General features: G+C 39.8%; 3 protein-coding genes across 3 annotated transcripts; all 3 read right to left on the bottom strand.

Annotated features, from left to right (window-relative positions):
- Positions 1-4,104: 4,104 nt before the first annotated feature.
- On the bottom strand, positions 4,105-15,248 carry LOC145458547 (sulfhydryl oxidase 2-like). The gene is made up of 14 exons (XM_080336950.1): positions 14,819-15,248; positions 13,768-13,880; positions 13,455-13,579; positions 13,010-13,067; positions 12,364-12,502; positions 11,752-11,845; positions 10,961-11,138; positions 10,401-10,530; positions 9,139-9,268; positions 8,858-8,983; positions 7,755-7,890; positions 7,108-7,220; positions 6,290-6,442; positions 4,105-4,386 (listed from the first exon to the last, which is right to left on the bottom strand). Exons 1-14 carry the CDS (start codon positions 15,088-15,090, stop codon positions 4,267-4,269), a joined length of 1,887 nt encoding a protein of 628 aa, XP_080193076.1. The 5' UTR covers positions 15,091-15,248; the 3' UTR covers positions 4,105-4,266.
- Positions 14,970-16,938, bottom strand: LOC145458548 (dimethyladenosine transferase 1, mitochondrial-like). The gene has a single exon (XM_080336951.1). The coding sequence runs from the start codon at positions 16,925-16,927 to the stop codon at positions 15,857-15,859; it is 1,071 nt and encodes a 356-aa protein (XP_080193077.1). The 5' UTR covers positions 16,928-16,938; the 3' UTR covers positions 14,970-15,856.
- LOC145458549 (vacuolar protein sorting-associated protein 72 homolog) lies at positions 16,938-21,304 on the bottom strand. Its single transcript, XM_080336952.1, has one exon. The coding sequence runs from the start codon at positions 18,654-18,656 to the stop codon at positions 17,730-17,732; it is 927 nt and encodes a 308-aa protein (XP_080193078.1). The 5' UTR covers positions 18,657-21,304; the 3' UTR covers positions 16,938-17,729.
- Between the last annotated feature and the right edge of the window lie 147 nt (positions 21,305-21,451).

The following is a 21,451-nucleotide window of genomic DNA, read 5'->3' as shown; positions in this document are numbered from 1 at the left end:
CCTTCAGAACGCCACCGTAATGGAGCTGCAATTTATTGAAATTTCTGCAAGACCAGCTGCCGCGGCTGCTTAACCCGTTACATGGCACGATATCTTCACCGTCGCACTTGCTCGACGCGATTAAGCAGTCACGCAGAGAATGAAATTAAGATAGTTGTCAGCCGATGTTATGAAGGAAATGTGTCTAAGTTTCGTTCTCTGCGTGACTGCCTTATCGCGTCGAGCAAGTGCGACGATGAAGACATCGTGTCATGTAACGGGTTAAGCAGCCGCGGCAGCTGGTCGTGTAGAAATTTCAATAAATTGCAGCTCCATTACGGTGGCGTTCTGAAGGAAATGGCTGGGGCCAAAAATTTTTGTTCGCTTTTACCTTCAATTTGAGACCACATCATTTTTAGAGCGCAGTGCCCCTTTAAAGTAAGTCTTCATTTTGCGGCCAAATCTCTATTTAGGCCACTCGATGCCTAAAATGCTAACTGGTGACTCGATTTAGGCTGAAATAAGCAAACTGATAACTAGGAGGTATAGTCACATTCCCATTTCCCAGTCGCCGAGTCATTGCCAAAAGATAATATGTGATGTATTTCAACATTCCCTTTTCACGGATCTCCTAAATCTAGTTCGCATGCCATTACGGGGTTAAAATACCCAAACCCATGCTTCAGAGACGTAAGGCGTAACGTTGTACCAATGTACTCTGTACGTACATGTACACTTTGTACACTGTACGTACAGTATCGATCAACTATTGGACGCAACATCTCGGTAGCAAACATATCTAGAAATCGTGATGACAAATATTCAATTTCAGCCTACATGCTGCACTTATCACAGGGCTGTACTCATGCATGCAGCATTCTTACACTATCAACGAATCTGCAGTTATATCTACTATGAAATACCGCCTCATTCCGTATCAGGTAGCCAACATTTCTTACCATTCCCTGCAGTTGACTAAATTACTTTTATTGCAACAGAAACATCCACTTTCTCGCTATTGATAAGCCTTCCTGGATTAGGTATTTTCGATAATCACAATTAAAATCGATGCATCGTCAACCCTTCTGTTGCTATTCAAGTTTCCCAGCAGTATTACTCCGTTCAATTGGAAATATTGATGAAAATCAATCAAACTACCTGAGTGTAGCTGACAAATACGGCCTGCATCGTTCGAAATTGCATAATACATATTCATTAAGGCCCTATTGCAGCTGTTTCGTATTAGCGAAAAGGGTGCCTGCCAAGTGCCAACTCATGACAATGATATTTGTTACAAGCGAGTGCATGGTTATTCCCAAAAGGCATCAAATTAATCGTGATGTTGAGTTTGGTTTCTGCCGTGTAGAGTTCATGGTATTCTGTCATCCACCACTATATCAAATCGTGAATCGAAAGATGGTGAGTTTGGTGACACATGTCTAATGCCTATATCTGCGGGCCAATAATTCATATTAGGTTCGAATCAGAGACTTAAGAATTGTTACTGAATGTTAATATGCGAAGTGCATCATGAATAGCTGAAGGACATAAGTATTTTAACCAGTGCGAAGAGAATCAATACAGCACACTGTCGGTTGTATATTTTGAACAATAATTTAACGGGTAACAGAACTTCAATGACAGCAAACCATACATAGACTGGGAATAATCTTCATATTGCGAACTTATTCTGCTGAAAGTTTACGATCGACTCTCATCTCATGCGAGGAGCGAACACCGAACATATACGTTAGTAATGACTTGTATATAATTAAATCGAAACGACTTGATTGATTTCATCAAGACTGATTTCATCAAGTCGCTTCGAGTTAATTCATATATTTTTCATTTTATCGCAGTCTTGTGGTGTTTTGAACCGATTAAAATAGAACGAATGAATTCGCAATTTTAAAAGAATTCTGTCTTTTCAATGTAGCCTACTGTACTGATTGATTTCATCAAGTCGCTTCGAGTTAATTCCTATATCTTTTTATTTTATCGCAATCTAGTGGTGTTTTGAATCGATGAAAATAAAACGAATGAATTCGCAATTTAAAATCTGTCTTTTTTTCGTGCTGGGCGCGATTTAATGTTAACAAATACCTTGATTACAGGGTACCCTTCCCCAAGAAAAAAAATACGCATGATTTATAGAAATTGGCATTTTGGTGTCGGCCATTACCGCGCCACGACGCACTATGACATATGAAGTCTTAGGCCATGTAACATATATGTGACTCCGAGAAGTGTTCCAGAATGATCGGCAGCGAGAAAACCTTGGCCGAAAAAGACTGCCCTAATGCTGACCGAAAACTTGGATATACGTTTGTCCATAGGCGCCAAATGGCTGGCGCCGAATGTTGATGTCAAAGCAATCTGAACCCCACAAGACAAATGCCATCCCGCAGGGAATAATTATTTGCCAGTGAAGAAATACCAATTTGAAATCGTGTGCGTCTTTTAGTTTAGTACGTTTCGGCGATTTCGATATCTTTTGATATAGCAGACACGAAATAACATCATGTAGGCTACCGAAGTCATTATATACCAACGTATCCGCCCGAAGCTGTTTCATTTATATTATTTACGGCCCCCACATTTTCCAAGGCACCTCTCTCAGCTCTACCGGAAAATCGGATTACGTGAGCAGAGAGAACTTAAAAAAATTGATAGCAATATATATATGCAATTCCGATCATACTGCCCGATTCAGTCATGAATTATAGAATTTTTTCGCGCTTCGCGCGTCTAGCCGATATATATGCTGGCTCGGTAATGCTCGCTGATAAGTAGCGACAAAGAATGACATCCCACAGAAGTAGGGTTTATCATTCTATGTGGGCCCGAGGCCAACGAGGGGGGGAAGGCTGATGAAGTGCTATTTCGGTCCTGCACGTACACATAGATGGATTCGGTATATTCAAGACTCAAATTTGAACAACCAAATTCGCGATAACTAGCGTGACCACCACCTGATATATCGACCTCACCTCCTCATTCTATATCGCTTGTCCTTTATATTTTCTTCTATTACTTTGCATGCAGTGTGCGACTGTGCATGTGCAATTTGTGCAATGTGCATACCTCTTCTTGAAATGACCTAGGGTAGGCCTAGCGATTCTTAACCGGGGGTCTGCGAAACAATAAAATTTGCAAAGTGGTTCAATACCAAATTATTTTAGTAAAGAATTCACTAGGAAGGCTTAGGCCTACTTCCTAAATCTTCAGGATTTACAAACAGAATGGTCGTCTGAGATGAAATATTCTACTGTGCAAACTCATCTTAATGGACAAACTGCCAATTAGAGCCTATACCGGCACAAACATATTGCTCACTGGAGATGTTTTGTTGGGGTTTAGGAAAATAATTGTTTACGGAAATCCATTTTATCCTGTGTACATATAACTGCTATTCCAGAATACCTTCAAGATGGGCTGCGAGATAGAAATGACGAGGGTGGGTGCTATATGTTCATTAAAAATAGGCTTCCTAATTTTGGCGCCATTGTGATCATACCTAAAGAAGTCGTCGGAAGCGTTCAGCATTACTATTACATTCGCCAACACCTATCTTTGTAGAAATGGATTTTCGGCACTCGTTCATACGAAATAGATGACGCGTATTTTCAAGACACGGCGGCGACCGTGTAGTGCAAGAAATGCGGCTACATAATTCGCGCTTTGAAATTTCCCAATTTCTGCATATACATGGTGCGATTTTATATTCCGGAAAAGTCATTTAGTTGCTGTTTATTGCTAGTCTTCACGCAGTTTATATTTGCATGAGACAGATTACGGTGACACGATAATTGAGCTAACTTTGCACTAAAATTGGTGGGGGTCGTGAAGATAGAAAGGTTAAGAACCACTAGCCTAGGCACAGGTGGGTGTCTGATTTCGTTTCGTCACCCTCCTATCTTTCCATTGTATCGCAATCGTGTGGTGTATTCAACTGATGAAATCATCAATAACAAACTAAACTTTCGTGAGGCTCTTGAATCTCCACGTCGGCCATCTTGTGGAACAGGGCTACATCTCCTAGCTACAGAATAAGAAAACACACCACCCGTACCTACCTAGACACACTAATTGCATGCTCTCTCAATCTCTTTACTACACACGGACTGGTTTGTCAAATTCCTAATGAAAGTATATTCAGAAATGAAGAATTCTAACGGACATGGCAACACCAGAATGATTAAGTTGTAACATTGGAATGCAACACCAACTACAAAAAGCAATATTGTCATCTGTCCAAATGACATTGTGCATCAGCAGACAGCAGAATCATAGTTCATCATCAGGACGAGCGGGCGACGGTTTCAATTCTTCCACGAAATCTTCCGATATACTGTTAGGTGAGTATCGGTCCACCAAGAATTCAAACACTTTCTCGTCTTCAAATTGCTGAAAACCGGGAAATATATGATGGGAACCAGGCAGAAGTTTCAGATGGATAATTGTCTGATATGCACAAGCATAGTTGGACGACCAGAAAAATACAGCTTTTCCAAATTCTGTACACCAAACTTGGCTCGTTTCAGACTATACAGTTTTCCTGTGGCATTTCAGAAAACCAGAAATTAGATTAAAATGAGAATTACAGCATAGAAACATTTCACAAATTAGATTAAAATTAGATTACCGGCATTTCCAACTGGAATACTAGAAACCTCTAGTCGTCTAAGTTTGTCTTCATGCACCATATATAACAAAAACTGCTTTCAACTTTACAAAATTAATTTTGTAACAGTAAGTCTCTGAAGAGCATCTTGGAGGTACAGAGCTTCCACATACAGTTAAATATTATATTCATATCGGAATGAACCCGAATATTTTCGGCTGACACTCCTCAGGGGTAATCGTCAGCAACTAGTAGAGAATTGATAAGAACATTGTATATCAACAATCACATAATAGAGTAACAGCAGGCGCGTAGCCAGGGGATGGAGTGGGGGGTCGAAACCCCTCTTTTGAAACGCGAAACGCCATCCTTTTGAAGTGACCGTTCTGACGCTAATATTCAGTTACAATTAGGTCGCATTAACAGAGTTGCGAGCGGCCAATCAGTGAGAAGCGTGTTGCCAATTAGCGAGATTCGCCAGTGCACAACGAAACGCGACGCGATCTGCAGCTGATCTGATCACAAAATTAGGTCATTGATTGCCGAGCGCCCGGGAATCGCCGCTGGCTTGATATACGTCGTCTCCAACAAGCCTAGTTCCGCTGGCTTGCAGCATCGCATCTGCAATAGGCCCGGTGCGCACTATACCATCGCTGGCCTGCGCAATCGCATTTGTATTGGTCTGGTGCGGACGATATCATCGCTGGCCTACACAATCGCATATGCAGTAGGCCTGGTACGAAAGATATAACCGCTGGGTTAACTATCGCGTCTCGGGCCTAGCATACTTTGGCTCCTTTCTCTCGGATGGCTCAATGCCGTTAAGTGTATGCTGATTGCTGACTAGCAATTGTGATTCAAGAGTGACACCGCGAAACTGAATAACATCGAATGTCCGCAAATATCTGCGTGCGTACATGCGTAAATGACTTCCGCTAATACGTGAACATAACCATCAGAAGATGTGTGTCAAGGGCGGCTTGATTTATAAAAGATGAGACAGATTTGAACCAAATGAATTCGGTGCCATTATAGGACAGATTCCATAACAACTCGGACATTTTGACTTGCGCCAATCGTCGCCGAGGCTACGTAATACCCGTTAAGGAGACGTATTTAATTGTTCACGCACATCAGAGACTCGCCAATTGACAGCACTTCCGGGCTCGTTGGCAAGCTTATCATACGCGTTAAGTTCGTCAACAAGAGAAGATTATATAATCGGCACCAAATGAATTGATGCTATATTAGAGAATTCGGAAAAAAATCGATAACTCCCTTTTATTTCAAACCCATCCTTATTGTTCGGGTGGCTACGCCCCTGAGTAAAAAGAAGTAGTTTTTCGCGACTAACACTAAATGAACACACTATAAATAGGTGCAATATTTGAAAATATATCCGGATACTGTGATAATGGCTATTTCACTAAGTTGTTTCACTCATAAAGGTGATGTAAACACATTCCAAAACTACCCTCTACTTTACAATTTCAAGGTGTCAAAAGAAAGTAAATTTCGACTAAAAACTGGAAGTGTAAGTGGTGGCAGTCTAAAAAGTTAGCAACACCTGCTCCAGTACTCCAAGAAAGTAGCAGTTTATTACTTACTGACCACCTCCGCACTTGCCTTGATAGACTGTGTTGAAACAGTGGGGCTTACGCGGGGCAAACAAAATAGATTTCTTACGTCATACTCATCTCTGCAACTGGGACAGGTATCGGAATCAGGCCATCTGCCTTTCGGAAATAGAGGATCGTCGGTTTTTCCACCGGACAATCTTTCATTTACGGAATTGTGCTTCGACCACAGGTACAGGATTGCGTCCTTACTGTCCAACACCTAACAAAAAACAATCTTAACAGACTCTTTCAAGTACAGAAGTTCAATATACAATGGAATAATATATTCATATCGTAATGAATCCGAATATTTTCAGGTGACACTCGTCAGGGATAACCGTCAGCAACTAGTAGAGAATTGAAAAGAACATTGCATATCAGTAATCACATCACCAAATATGACGTCACCGGCATGGAAATTTGATTCAAAATGATTTGTGTGCTTTCAAGTCAACTTTTATCAAAATAAGTTAAACTGGTGTGCCAACAGAAGGAGTTTGTGTCAATAATCCAATCATAGTACATGGAGCTTAAGCAGGGTTGTAATGACTCGACTCGAGTCACGATTTCTGATGACTCGAGTCGTTTTCTCAAAATACGAAAATGACTCGAGTCAATCTGTGTATCTGGTAATCTGGTAGCCCTGCGCGACTCCACCATTCGAATTTTCATGCGAGTGACATCATATTTAGTGATACGATCGTAGATATACAATGTTCTTTTCCCTTCTCTCCTACTGACGATCACCCCTGAAGAGTGTCATCCTAAAATATTCAGGTTTATTTCAATATGAATATACCATTGAATTATATTAACCATTTGAAGAACAAAATACACACAGCATGGACAGGATCAAATTTGCGCTCTAGGCTGATGACAACTTACATCTTCTATATTCTTTGTAGCGGCTGCCCAATGACCTCTGCATTCGTAACAGGTGAAGTATCTCGTGATGTAATCTTTCATGCTTATGAGCACGTTGACGCCCCAGTCGCCATCTTAACAGATATAGGGGATAAAAAGGTGCTTCAAGATTCCCAATAACAGAATACAGAATACAATTATTCGGGTGACCCTTTTCAAGAGTTATCTGCACGCTAAAGGGATTGAAACAGATAACGGCTAAGTATGGAGGAACAATCAAAATCACAGACCATGAAATTTGCATTGCGCTAATGGCAACAACAAACTTCGAACTATATGGTAAAATATTAGTGACTTAAGAAACAGAATAAAGAAATACAATCACAAAGTCTATCCGGCTACCTCTTTACAAGAGTTATCTGTACGATAAAGGGATTTAAATAGATTACGGCTAAGTATGGAGGAACAATAAAAATCACAGACCGTGCAATTCACATTGTAGCAATAGCAACAACAAACTTTGAACTATACTGTAAAATATTAGCAACTTAAAATGAAGTAATGGGAAATTTTCAAATTATATAGAAACTTGTTTTGTTTATCTTATGCCATTATGTCAAATAAGGTCGCACAACATCCATATTGAAACGATCAAGATAGCAGCTCACCAATATCGTATTTATAAGCTTGATTCAAGAGTACGTGATAGAGTTGCCACACGCTACAAGGGAAACCTCTGTAGTCAGGCGTACTGCCAGAGCATCCATAGTACGTTTCGTTCTTCGTTAGAAAGGCACCGTCCACCTGAAACGCACGCAAATGTCACTAACAAAAACCGAGAAGGACCAGCACTGATTAAGCAGGGTAGTGTCAAGTTGCATCTAGGGTTTAAAATATTGGAATGCTTTTGATTGATTGCAACATCAGGCGTTTGCAGTAATCGATTACATTTCAAATAGAATCGATAATACAATAAATTGATGAGTCTTCTACTATTCAATGTAGGCATTTTTAATTAACAAGTTATATTTTCGCACAGGTATGTGCTTGAAGAGACTCTTGTGGGTTCAGAACTTCAATATACAACTGAATTTCCGCTTTGATCATATTTTTCCAGATTTAGTTTCTTGGATCTAGGCATTCAATGTATTTCCAACTCAAACAATCAAAATTGTGGATTGTAAATGGAAATTAAATGGATTAAAATGACACTCTGACATCATTAACCATTGTTGCAGGTCACACAATTGCATCGCTGAAGAATATACTACATATTATGGCTGTTTGCCATAGCGGTTGTATTGTGAGGTTGCCTAAAAATCCCAATGCCAACAATTCCTATTCGAAATTTCAATTGTTTTATGAAACAATATTATTTACGATGGCCAATTTCGCCCTTCTCAAGATGAAAACGTCTGAAAAAAGAATCACTCTCCCTTCAGACATGCCTGGAAGACGTTTGGTCATGGCGAATTTGACGAAATTTACCACCTGAAATATAACATTGGGATCATTCTGCCGCTACGGTCTGAAAATGTACCATATTTGATGTGCAGTGTCTTTTTAATCAAGTCATTTGGGGCATAGAACTTTAAAATGACACGAAACATTAACTTCATATTGTGAATTTATTCACTGAAAAGCTTATTTCAATATGAATAGACTATTCAATTGTATATTGCAAATCCTTGCCTCAAAAAGAAGTTCTTCTAATGAAATTAGGAAAAAGGTTTCCGATAAACAGCCCTGCTGTACACAAACGATATCTAACCTCATCAGCATGCTCCAATATCTCTTGCCAAATGCCCCAAACAAGCGTTCTCGTAATGAGTATTTCTTGCACGCTTTTGTTCACACGATCCAGATATTTCATGACGCACGGCCGCCCAGGAAAGTACTGTAAAATCAACGCCGAGTATTGATTAACGATATTTATTGACAAGGACAATAACAACGGGACAGTAAGTGGCACAGGATCCTACATTACACCATATGCTTGAATTAGAAGGTAATTTGGGTCATCAAACGACAAGCAAGCACGATTGCACCTACTCTGATCAAATTAGTCAGGAACTCCTTGAGCGCTTGCAAATGTCTTCCTCTGATGTACTGAATAGACGACACCTCTTTGCGCAATATGTAATGGATCGCCACTTCTAAATCGTGCATGTATACTTTGGATCTGAACAGACGTTCGCAAATGGAAACTTCCATACACATCACAACGTACATAAGTAGTTAATGTAGAAGGACATACAGAACTTCAGTACACAATCAAATAATATATTCATACTCAAATAATCCCAACTATTTTTAATTCCCTACTAGTTGCTGACGATTACCCCTGACAGTCGGAAATATTCGGGTTTATTTCAAAATGAATATACTATTCAGATGTCGTAAAGCTATACAAGAGATCACAGGTGGTCACAATAGCAAGCATTGCCGCTCAAGTAGCAGGTGGTCACAATAGTAAGCATTGCCACTCAAGTAGAAGTAATGTGAGAATTTATACTCAAATTATATGCAGAAGTAGCAATATCGTGATAAAACAACTTCGAGGAGGAGCATAAAACGAAAGGTCTCAGAAATACTCAAGTGCGCAGTTTAAAAAGTAGATTTGGTCAACTCAAGGTGTCACATACTTTTAGCAGGAAATTGGAGGGGGATACTCAGACTTCCAAATTTCAAGATCTATCTTCCAACAACGCAAAATTACTGATAAAGTGTTAATGACATTACAAATAGTGCAATGTTCGAGAATAATTTTTGCAACTGCTATACATCACCACATGAGCAAGTACGAAAGCAGAGAAAGTTTCATTGAGTACTGTTACTGTGGGCATTTCATGTTAATCTTAGGGGGTTCAAAATTTAGGAGCCATACTTGTATTCGCTAGATGGCGTATGCTTGACGACACATCCTGGTCTGGTCTAAGGGAATATTCTGGATATAGCTGTGATAGGGTACAGTTTGTCAATAGTGATTGGCCCACCGGACGTTCCCCCACTGTATCTACCGATCTTGTTGGGACAATATCTTATTCGTGCTACTATCGTGTCTTATTATACTTGGATATAAGGAAATTCGATCAATTTGGAACTTCAAGCAATATACTGTTTTCTACCATACTTCAAGATCGCGTATATTTACATCGGGAAACTAATAAGACTTTGCGGCGCTGTAAGTTGAAGGGAAGACAGCTTACACAGAATCATATAGGCAGTTCAGCGACCGCAACAAGTACTTTGAGATATTATAAGTACTTCGATACTGACCACCTCCGCAGGTGACTAGATGCAATATTGATCACCTGTCCACATCAGGCATGACGTATTTCTCCTGTATCTCGGTTTCATTACGACGTTCCACGACCCACTGTTGACGACGCTTGGAGACGTCCGGTAGAAGCAAGAGTTTCGCGAGAATGAATTCTCGAGGATCTGAAAATATGTCGATAGTTCAAGTGTAGGCTAAAAAGTATCGGGACACCGCTTATATAGGATTTGGATCAATTAAACCGATCATACCTGATGAAAATCTCCAACACATTAATCACAGATGGACATAGTAAAGTATCTAATATAAACCCTCATTACCAGGAAACATGTCTGTGTGAAACAGTTAGCAATACTTAACACACAGCATACATCATATGAAGTTGATTGAGGCCGATCAGCAGTAGAGGAAGACCCGACTTATTTTTGTGATGACACAATAGTGTCTATCTTCAGATACGGGTACTACCTATTCACAAACGGAATAGTTAAGGTGCCTTCGATAAAAAGTGATCAAAATCACATTGGAAATCAGTCATATACCCTGACTATATAAACTACAGACTGCTAAAAATGAAATAACGGACAGACCCACCTTCATCTTCGGGACACGTGAATGAAGAATGACTGACAAAATCACGGGTCATCAGCACGCTGGGCGAGGTCACGAATTCGAATCCAAACGTTTCGTTCAGAAATCCGAGCACTTTTCTGTTGGTTTTCGCGACCCGGTAAACTTTGATACCGGAAAACGATGTCATGTCGAGTATAACCTGAAAATGTACAGAGCCAATGCGCTGGCTTGAAATGCTTCACTAGGAATACTTTAGTGATTGCTGTTTTGTTTGTCAGTGAATTTGGAATATTGAATTTGGCATTGGAAATGTAATAACTATGATTATTATGAAACCGATGCATGAATATTGTTTCAATAAATTCGGAAAGGAATATTTCTTTGAATATTAGCATGACTTGTGGTCCCGGGTACACGGTACTTGAACTTGGCCCTTGTTATCTGTTTATTAATGTATTTGGCTGAGGGAGAGAAGTTAGGGTTATGGTAGAGTAAGGATAAGGGAGTATCAATGGCCGAATTCAGTGCTAACTGCATAATAATTATTTCGAAAGTAGAATATGACATAGTCAGTGGTAGGATTCAATTTTTTTAGCCTGGCAGTTTTATCACAAAAGTCCTATTTCGTCAGCAGGTTCTTTGACAGTGAACAGTAATGATAAATGATTCTTTGATCTCATAAACCGTCGAGAGAAGGTTCTATAGAGCCGTCTGAATCCAAGCACTGGATATAAGGCTTAGTGAGTGTTGATCTGTGATCTATTATAGGTTTACACTTGAATACCATGGATGCATAACCTCCTATATCTTACCTGCCTTCCCAGGTACGATGACTTGGGCTCAATAATGAAAGCATAGTGATTCCCATCCGGGCCGACTTTCAATAAATTCTCTAGCTTCTTCTTCCTGCAAAAGACAAAACACTTTCATTGATATAGTCGATAAAGAACAACTAAGACAAGCTGGATTAATTGACCATAGACTATTATTTTGATGATACAAATAAGAAAACTAAATGGTATTCTGTCAAGATTGCTGCAAACAACTGGAATACGGATTTTAGAAATTTTTGACGTGATGAAACAGTTTGCGAAAATGACAATAGGCTTTTGAAAGTACAGAATATCAATATTGCAACAAACAATAGGCTTATGTTCATATTTATTCCACTCGAAAGCTTTTTGACAGACTCTCAGCAGAAGCGAACATCAGTAAATGCAGTGAACCAAATTCAAAATATAGAAAGAATTTTGTCGCTGTGACATAATACTGACAAATAATTATGTTCGCACCTGATGAGAGTCAGTCTAAAAGCTTCAAGTATGAGAATGCGCTGCTAAAAACTAATCAGCGAGTCGCTAATCGCTATGTTTGAACGGACATCCGCGTTTCAAACACATTCTATCTCTCATCTACGCGAGTACTTCAAGGTTCCGAGCGAGAATTGGACGTTTTTATTTTTGGCGTAAGCCTCTTGAATAAAATCGATCAAGCTCTCTCGGACTTTCTCCATCGAATCGGAATCCTCGCGAATTTTGCCGTCGCTGCCGTACACCTTTCTTCCTTTGGGGTGAAGATCAAAAGGTGTGGATTATCGAGATTTGAGTCAAGACTCTTGTCATTGGTAGGTTGGTGAAGTCCAATGATAGATATAGGAATAGGATAACCGTGTAGGAAATTATGTATTTTAGTCCTTGATGCTTTTACGGCATATACACCAACTCATGATACACATACACATGATCTGTGCTTGCATACTGCATATGCATACCATGAGTACATGATGTGCATTGTCCACTGGACAAGGAAGGTGCAGGAATAGTCAAGGATGGTGCAGGAATAGTCTTGTAAGGCTTCTTATGTCTTGTAGCCCCTCTCCATGCTATCCCTGTAATGCTGACCGCCAAGCGGGGACGCAGCAGATACCAGTTTTGCTGATTAGGTCTTTGGTCTGACCAGACTGCGGATTGAACCCACGGCCTGCCGATTAAGAAGCCGAACGCTCCCCCATTACATTATCCTGCCGATTGCATTTTGATAATATTGATTGCGAATGTCTTAGTGTCTTACCTTCGTATTTTCGTCTTTCTCCTTTATATTCAGGATCGGTTGTGTTGGCTGGGAAAAACTGAACAAATAAGATGTCATAAGAAGATGGGTATGCAAAATTGTCCCTAAATCATTGACATATCAGTGATATCACTATCGAAGTCGTATTTTTAAAATATATTTGCAATGGTAACTGGTCAAATTAGTCAGCATTGTTACTCAAGCAGAAGTATTGCAATAAGTTTCTACTCAATTACAAGTAATCTATCAAAGGTACTGAAAAGTACGTAGCCTAGTTTAACAAAATGATTTTGTCGAGGGATCATATACTAAGCAGTCAATTTGAAGGGGCTGCAATGTATATCTTTACTAATGCAATGTATGTCTTTGCAAATAGGTAGGCCTACCCACACTATTCGAAAATGTAACCAGTTAGCCTAATACAGGAGCTATTTCAGCTGCTCACCCTAAAATCTGGCATCCCGCTGATGAAAAACGGCTTTGTGTAACAAATCTTCTTGCCATTGTCTTCACCCTCGATCGTTTTCCCGCCACAGTCAACAGCCGCTAGTCTCACGACGCTTTGCCAACCTGAATTGGACCATTTCAATCAAGTTAAAGTAAAGCCCAGATTTGGCATCACAGGCCATTAAGTAGATCCACTATGGTAGTGTGTTGATCAAAACTAGCATACGAATGGATACGGTAATGCAGTCGCACATATTCTGAAAAATGATCACAACCAATATTACCAATGTCGGTGAACATTGTCCACTTACCGGCAATGTCTTTAGCCAAGGCTTTGTAGGTTGGAGCAAACGTCTTGCAATGTCCACACCACCTCGAATAAAACTTAACAAACCAAGCCACTGGACTCTCGTATATCGTTGAACTGTGAAACAAAAACATATTCCCTGACACAAATGGTGTACAGCGGACAATGCAAAACTGTAGAAAATCTCTTTAGGAGCGTTTTCCAATATAGGAAAAATCCTTCTGTTGCATGAACTCGTTGATAATAAAGAAATCCGTTTTGTCAACGAAGTGTGTGTGTGTAATAGACTACATTTTCTTCTACTGGAAGTTTTCTAGGCGATACCACTACTTTTCGTACAAATTGTGTTTTGAAAAGTAGGAAATAGGTTTGGGATGAGTTTGCACCACTTTTATGACCAAAGTTGTCATAAGAACCCTTGAATTTTGGAAACTAAATATATTTTATTCATTATTGTACCCATTACATTTCTGCGTTAGTCGCAACATTTTTCAATATTGATTTCAACTTGGAACTAGCAAGACCTCTACTGATGAGCAGTCTGACATATACATCAGAGATGAGCATGGATTAGGATTTGAAGAAAACAGGATTTGTGAAATTTGGTCGGATTTGGATTGGATTAGGACTAGAGATTTTTTCTGAACGGATTAGGATTGGATTTACTTATTTTCTGGGAGATTGATGTGTCGTGTGGCGACAAACTTTACTCAGATCAGTTATAAATGCACTTATATGGTTACTAGATTATCTTGAATCAAGGCAATCGTAGGCTGTGAAAGAAAATTTTCCAATCCCTCTCTTGCATAAACTAGCATTTTTCTGAATTTACAGTTGGAATCGGTTTAGGATTGGACATGGACTTGATAATGAAAAAGTTACGAATTAGGATTTAAAGATTAAAGGAGTTGGATTTAAAGATTCGGATTTGATTAGGACATGGAAATTTCAAATCCGCTCATCTCTGATATACAGGTAGCGTACACCAGACCATTGATAATAACCGACTGAGCACGTACTAGCTAGACACCACTCACCAGAATAAATTTACTTACCGAAAGTTTTCCGCATCTAGCATTTCAATTCCGTCATGAATGCTATAATGCACGCCCTCGCCTCGATCCTTTTTTGCATCTTCACACAAAACGACAGACACAAAAACAAATATCACTACCACGACAGTTCTGAGTACCATGACTACGTACACTGGAAAGATGAAGAGTATGTCGATTATGATTATCATATGATCGCCCGTGCGTGAATTCGAATCAGAATGCCATTCTCGAACAGACAATCTGAAAGCGCAATACCGGTAGGTGGATATCATATGCAAATCAATCGGAATGATAGTCCATGTCAGTGGTTCTCAACCGTGGCGATTTTCCTGCCAGTTTGCTAATCTTATTAGAACTTTAAATTCCAAAATGCAATAACTTTCACCCTTTTCCATTAAATAAAGAGATACAACAACACATTTCAAATTGATTTAGAACATATTTTTTATGCATGGAGCTGTAATACAGAGTTCATGGTATACTTTAAGTGTACGTTACGATGGTGCAAGTATTGCCCGAACTATTTAAATGTCGCCTACAACTCGTTTTGGACAAGTTATATGTGAACACTATGGAGACTTTTAAACGACCTCGTTAAATTCTGACACCTTGGTAGTAGAACAGGCTATAGCAAACAGCGCAGTTGCATTTCTTTCAAAGGATACCGGACAATTACAATCAATTGACCGTTGTGGTCTTCAACTAATAGATTACTAACCTATGGATAGATAGCTAACTCCTGGTGGTTACACTTGGGTAAGCAGTATCAGTTACTGCTAGCAATCGGAAAGCAGCATAGTTGGTAGTGGTATAACTAGCGACTTGAGTGCTGAGAGTTAATAAAATTTGTCCTGATCCAAAGCTAGTGTCGCACTGATTTCGGAAATACAAATTCAAATCTTATCAGGGCGAGTTCAAAAAGGTTGAGAACCACTGGTCTATCACATTCGATGACACACACATAGGTGTGATACAGCGATGTTAGTTGTCAGTCCTCTCGAGTGCTTCATGAGTACACCGTGCGGGTAACAGGACATGTTATGTTGCTCTCTCTCGAGCTGAGTCATTAAAACGTACTGGATGTGTAAGTGATTTTCCTTCAACAATCGGTTCTCCATGTTCGTCAAAGTATTTTTTCCAATCTTTATCCGAATAAGTGTCGACCTCACGTATTTGCGGTATTTTCTCACAGATTTCATCAAAAGTATAACACAGATCGCGGAAATGAGACATGTACAACTTGTACGGAGGCATTTCCGGATTAACCCCAGAAACTTTGATCATTTGCGCCACAAGGTCGTCCCGCTGAGGCGGAAATAAGCTCCGTAATCCTTTAACGCAGTAGGCTTGCCGCAAATGAAAAACGTGTTTCACAACATGATCGACAGTGCGGAATGGCAACTGTATATCAAAATGCTGTTTCGGTACTAATTTCACGACGCCAACGTTGACTTTAGGAGCAGGCACAAACGAAGACCCGTATATCGTAAAGCAGTATTTTATATGACACAGGTATTGTGCAGTTATAGATAACCTACATCGCTGACGGTCGCCAGGTAACGAAATTAATCTTTCCGCGACTTCGTACTGAAAAGTTAACACAGAAGGAATCCGGCCCAGTTCAAACACACCTCTACGGTGAGAGATATCGTCCAAATACTTGAACAATAGCGGAAGTGATATATTGAACGGTAAATTTCCGATAAAGCAAAATTGTGGCAGCCCAGATTCCATCCACGGCACTGCTTTGTTTTCTGAAAACGCGGTTTTCGCGTCAAAATCCAAAATATCCGCATGGTGCAATCTCATTCTGTCTTGAGCCACATCCGCCAGCATTTGTAAGCTCGGAATAAATCTCGCATCTTTTTCAACAACTGATAACAAATCTGCGTTTCTTCTCAAAATTGAACGTGTGATGCCCCCCGGGCCTGGTCCGATTTCGCATATTTCCCGACCGGCAAGGTCACTTCCGGCGTATGACACGATGCGATCTGTGATTTTGGGATCGAAAAGGAAATTTTGTGCTAAATGCTTCCGCGCTTGTACGTTGTAGAGCTTCAGAATGTGTGCCACTGTCGGCAGAGGCGGTAAAATACGTTTACTATTCATTATCTATAGATCTAAAAAGAAAAATAGGCAGGAAGTAAAAAATGATCAGGAAAAACATCCCAACAACTCTCAACTATGATGAATGAAATTAGAAAGACAAGGATAGTTTGTGAGAACTGGTGATATTGGCTCATCGTTACCATAATTGAGAAGTTGTTTATTAAATTTCAGTACCCAGAAAAGATGGACCTTAGGCTACACAGCAGAATAATAATTGTTATTGAAAATGACTAAACAAATTTGCCCGCAAATGAGTAATCTTCACAATATTGTGTCTTCTATGTGAACATTGAACAATTTGCATAAGCATGTTTGTTTATCAAATCGGGACTAATATACATCATATTTTTTTCTCGGTCGATCGCTAAAACAGAACTATATCCGGTACAGCTAGGGCCCCGGCCAATTATATCGGTTAACGATGATATCGAATCGATATTAAACGTTGAAATAAAATATCGGCATCAACCATAAGAGGTAAAAAATATTGGCAATTTCCGTGATAGTTTAGTAGCATGGAGTGATTTTCTGCAACTGCTAGACTGGGAATGTTGATCTATTAGCTATAACTTAAAGGCGTCCAGGCTGACCATCCTTTCTATTGTATTCCATGTCCAAGCATAGCAATGGTCGTGCTCCAATGGTAATGATGTGACATAGTCTCTCCTAGGATTGTGTATCAGCCTGCTGCATATTTTGCATATTTCCTACATGCAATACAATTACTTCATACTGAAACGAAGTAACCACAACTGCGCACATGCATTTAAACGACGAAAGCAAAAAAAACATGATACAAATTTCATTTTGATTTCTCCTTCTTAGCTAAAGAGTACGCCTGGCGAATAAGCCGGAACGCTTCCAAATCGTAATACGGAATATTCGTCAACGGGTCGATATATTTCGCGACCTTGTTCGTGACGGGGCATATCAGCTTAGAAACCTTCTGGACTTTCCTCCAACGAAATTCCTGTTTCATCACTGCCGCCTCCGAAAAGATGTAGAAATTCCGAGATATTTTACCACCCTCTTGGTCCGGCATGGATGTCGACAAGTATTTAACGGTGGGTTCTGAAAACGTCTTTTTCTTGGAGCTAACCTTTTTCCTGTTAGCTTCCAGGCGTTGGTAGTGGTGCAATGATTTCAAATTTTTTCTTTCGGTACGCTCGGCTTCCTGCATTAACTCTTCTTGAGTCAAACGACGGACTCCTACCATCGATTTTTTTGTAGTATCCTTTTTCTTTTGTCCCGCTAACTTACGTTCTTTAACTTTCATTCCGATAAGGTAAGAATTAGCGGCGGTAGCCCTACGACTAGATTTTCGACTTGGTCCCTCTTGCGTGGCCGTCTGTTCTTGTGTTTTTTTCTTGTCTCCTTTCTGTTTTTTAATTTGAGGTTCAGCTTCCGGATCTTTTACATCCTTAGTGCCTTTTTTAGGTTCTTTGTACGCTTTCGATGATGTAGCTGCCTTTTTTTTCTTCTTCTCTTCCTTTTCTATGGTGTCTTGGTCTTGATCACTGACTATTTCATCCTCTTGCTCTGATACATCGAAATCAGAGTCTACTTCATCTGCCGAGTCTTCCTTCTCGGCGTCAAATTCGTTATCTCCCTCTCTATCGTCAAAACCTCCGTACGTAGTCTTGTAGAAATCGTCATCATCTAGTTCTTCCTCTAGGACCTTGGCCAGTTTGTTGCCGGCTGTTCTGCGTGGTTCCCTTGATGCAGCCATCGTAACGCTCACGAGTCTTACTGATATTATATTCAAATGCAGGCTAGTCTAGATTGTAATTCAACACAAGGTTAAATAAAATACACGAGTGCAATAATAAAAATATAAGTGGAATTAGAATAAAATTCAACACACAGTTAGGTAAAACACACGCGTGCAATATCAACAATACAAGTGAAATTAACAGTAATCAATGTTATTCTGGTGTTGTAGAGCAGTTTAATGTGTGAAGACCACTGAATCATTATAATGGCCAGGCCTTGAAGACGATAATCGGATTTGGGGTCTAGTGCAGTGGATATTAACAGTTTGTCAGCCAAATCTATTCGAATTTCAATTTTTCAATTTTGAAATGCAAAATGTTGGACGCTTATCCATTAATTATAGAAATACAACATCAAATTATGAATTGATTTGGATGTTTGAAATTTAGTTTCCTGCAATGTGTCGTAATCAAGAGTTCATGGTTCACTACTGACAGATGTCAAAACGAAATTGTATCAAAGTAAACTATAACTTTCAGATAAAATTTGTTACATTCCGGCAGTGTAATTAAGCGACACTTGGCAGTATAGTAAATGCTATAGCAAGCGGAAAAATTTGCATTTCTGTCAAAAGATACCGATCAATAACAATCTCGAATTGGTCTTTAACATGACTTCGCGAGCTTCGCCTTACAGAAACTTCGAGAGCACATATAAAATATCTTATATAAAAGGTTCAGCATTAAATGTAGTCTCAAATGTCACATTGGAGTTGCATATATTTGTGGTAGTAACTAAAATTAGGGAGGATTTCATGCAGTTAGTATATCCGAGAGAATAGTAATCATGTGCGTAAAACAGTTGATCGTGGTGCATAAAGTTGGTTAAGACATGTGCAAGGATGGAGGATTATCTCGAGTAATCTGGTGAAACGTTTAATTCAGCGAAGTAGGTTGCCACAATTAACATTTCTTAATCAGATGATTAGAATTAATTATTTTTAAAGGTTCACCAGTGAGTAACATCTGTTTTGAAGTTTTACCGGTCCGTGAGGTCAAAAAGGTTGAGAAAGGAGAAAGGAAAGAACGTAGTTTATTTTGTCCTTGATGTTTTTGCGGCATATACACCGACTCATGATACACATACACACGATCTGCGCATATGCATACCATGAGTGCATGATGTGCATATGCCGCTGGACAAGGAAGTGCAGATATAGCCTTTACGGCTTTCTAAGTCATGCACCACCCCTCCATGCTATCGCAGTAATGCATGAGCACCAAGCAGGGAAGCCATGGATACCAGTGTTACTAATCAGGTCTTTGGTCTGGCCCGGCCGGGAATCGAACCCACGACCTACCAATCAAGAAGCTGGACACTTGACCATTACGCTATCTTGTCGGTCAAACACTGGGTTAAAGTGTTTTTCAACCTTTGATCTTCATGAAATCAATAAATTTTTCCCTGAACATGTGAAAATATAAAAACGTCAATTTTTTTCGCTTTGGGGTGGGGTAGACGGATATTACGGATGGGGTAATAGGTTGGATTAGGGTCAAGTTTGGGTTTAGGATATCCTAAGATTAGGAAGGGGGTATTAAGGTGGGTTAGGATCAAAGTTGGGGAAGGGGGTATTAAGGTGGGTTAGGGTCAGGCTATCCCAAGATTAGGGTTGGGGAAGGGGGTATTAAGGTGGGTTAGGGTCAGGATATCCTATGATTATGGTTGGGGATATTAGGGTGGGTCATCGTCAAGGTTGGGCCCGGGTTTAGGATATCCAAAAATTAGGGTATGGTATAACACGGTCGGGAGATATTAGGGTGGGTTAGGGTCAAGATTCTAAGATTAGGGTCGGGTGGGAGATATTAGGGTTAGTATACCTTAGATTAGAATAGGGTTGGGGTGAGGAATGCTCCCAACCCTAATCTTGGAATACCCTGACCCCAAATTTAACCCTTACCTACCTTACAACTCCATTCTCGGAATATCCTACGCTACCCCCACGTTGACCCAAATATCCCCTTCATATGTTCATGGGAAATATTTATTGTTTTCATGGGGATCATTTTTGCGATGTGTGGGCAATAACAAGATTGCCGACACCCGATTGGTGATGGTCATGCTTTCGCAGATGAGAGAGTACACATCAAATCCTACTGCACTGAACACAAAAGATCATACAAGGTCCACTTTAAAATAAATGAATATTCAAAAACGTTCAATGAATTAATATTGAAATCTAACGGTCCGTAGCTGACCAGTTGGTCCTAAAATCCAATATATACCGTAACCACTCCCGTTTAATTGGAAGACTAATACATGTTGTTTAGACTCCTTCCTATCATTTCATTTTCTTTGCAACTACGGTATTGAATTCACCGTATTCCGTTCATCCATATAAAGGTTTACGCATTTACTCTAACACATTTGTTGCGTGGAGTCCAATTTTGTTTCGTTTCTTTTTTTCTCGATATCACCTGAAACGCATATTTTGAAGCAAGTTTCATTCACTGTCTGCAGCAGTAATTCCAGATGTTGCATCGCGGCCTGCCTGTCCATTGTCATTGTCGAATCGTTGTTTGTAGCGTTGCGCTACACCGGCAAAATATCCGACATGCAAAAACCACGTCGATTCAACTACGTAGGTTAGTAATCTATAATTCAACAGTCAACACACGTAATTCTGCCTGAACCAAAGAATATGGAACTAGTGAACCACAGAGATGGCCACAGTCCGGTTCAGGAGCCGAATCAGGATTTTATTGATTTTTTACCTAACCGGACTGGATCCGGATTTTGAATTTGCTGTGA

The sequence above is a fragment of the Botryllus schlosseri genome, chromosome 16 (genome assembly GCF_051294905.1).
Source record: "Botryllus schlosseri isolate E-star chromosome 16, Bs_hap1, whole genome shotgun sequence".
Classification (NCBI taxonomy): Eukaryota; Metazoa; Chordata; class Ascidiacea; order Stolidobranchia; family Styelidae; genus Botryllus; species Botryllus schlosseri.
The sequence above is the reverse complement of the archived record's forward strand: the minus strand, read 5'-3'. Positions and strand labels throughout refer to the sequence as shown.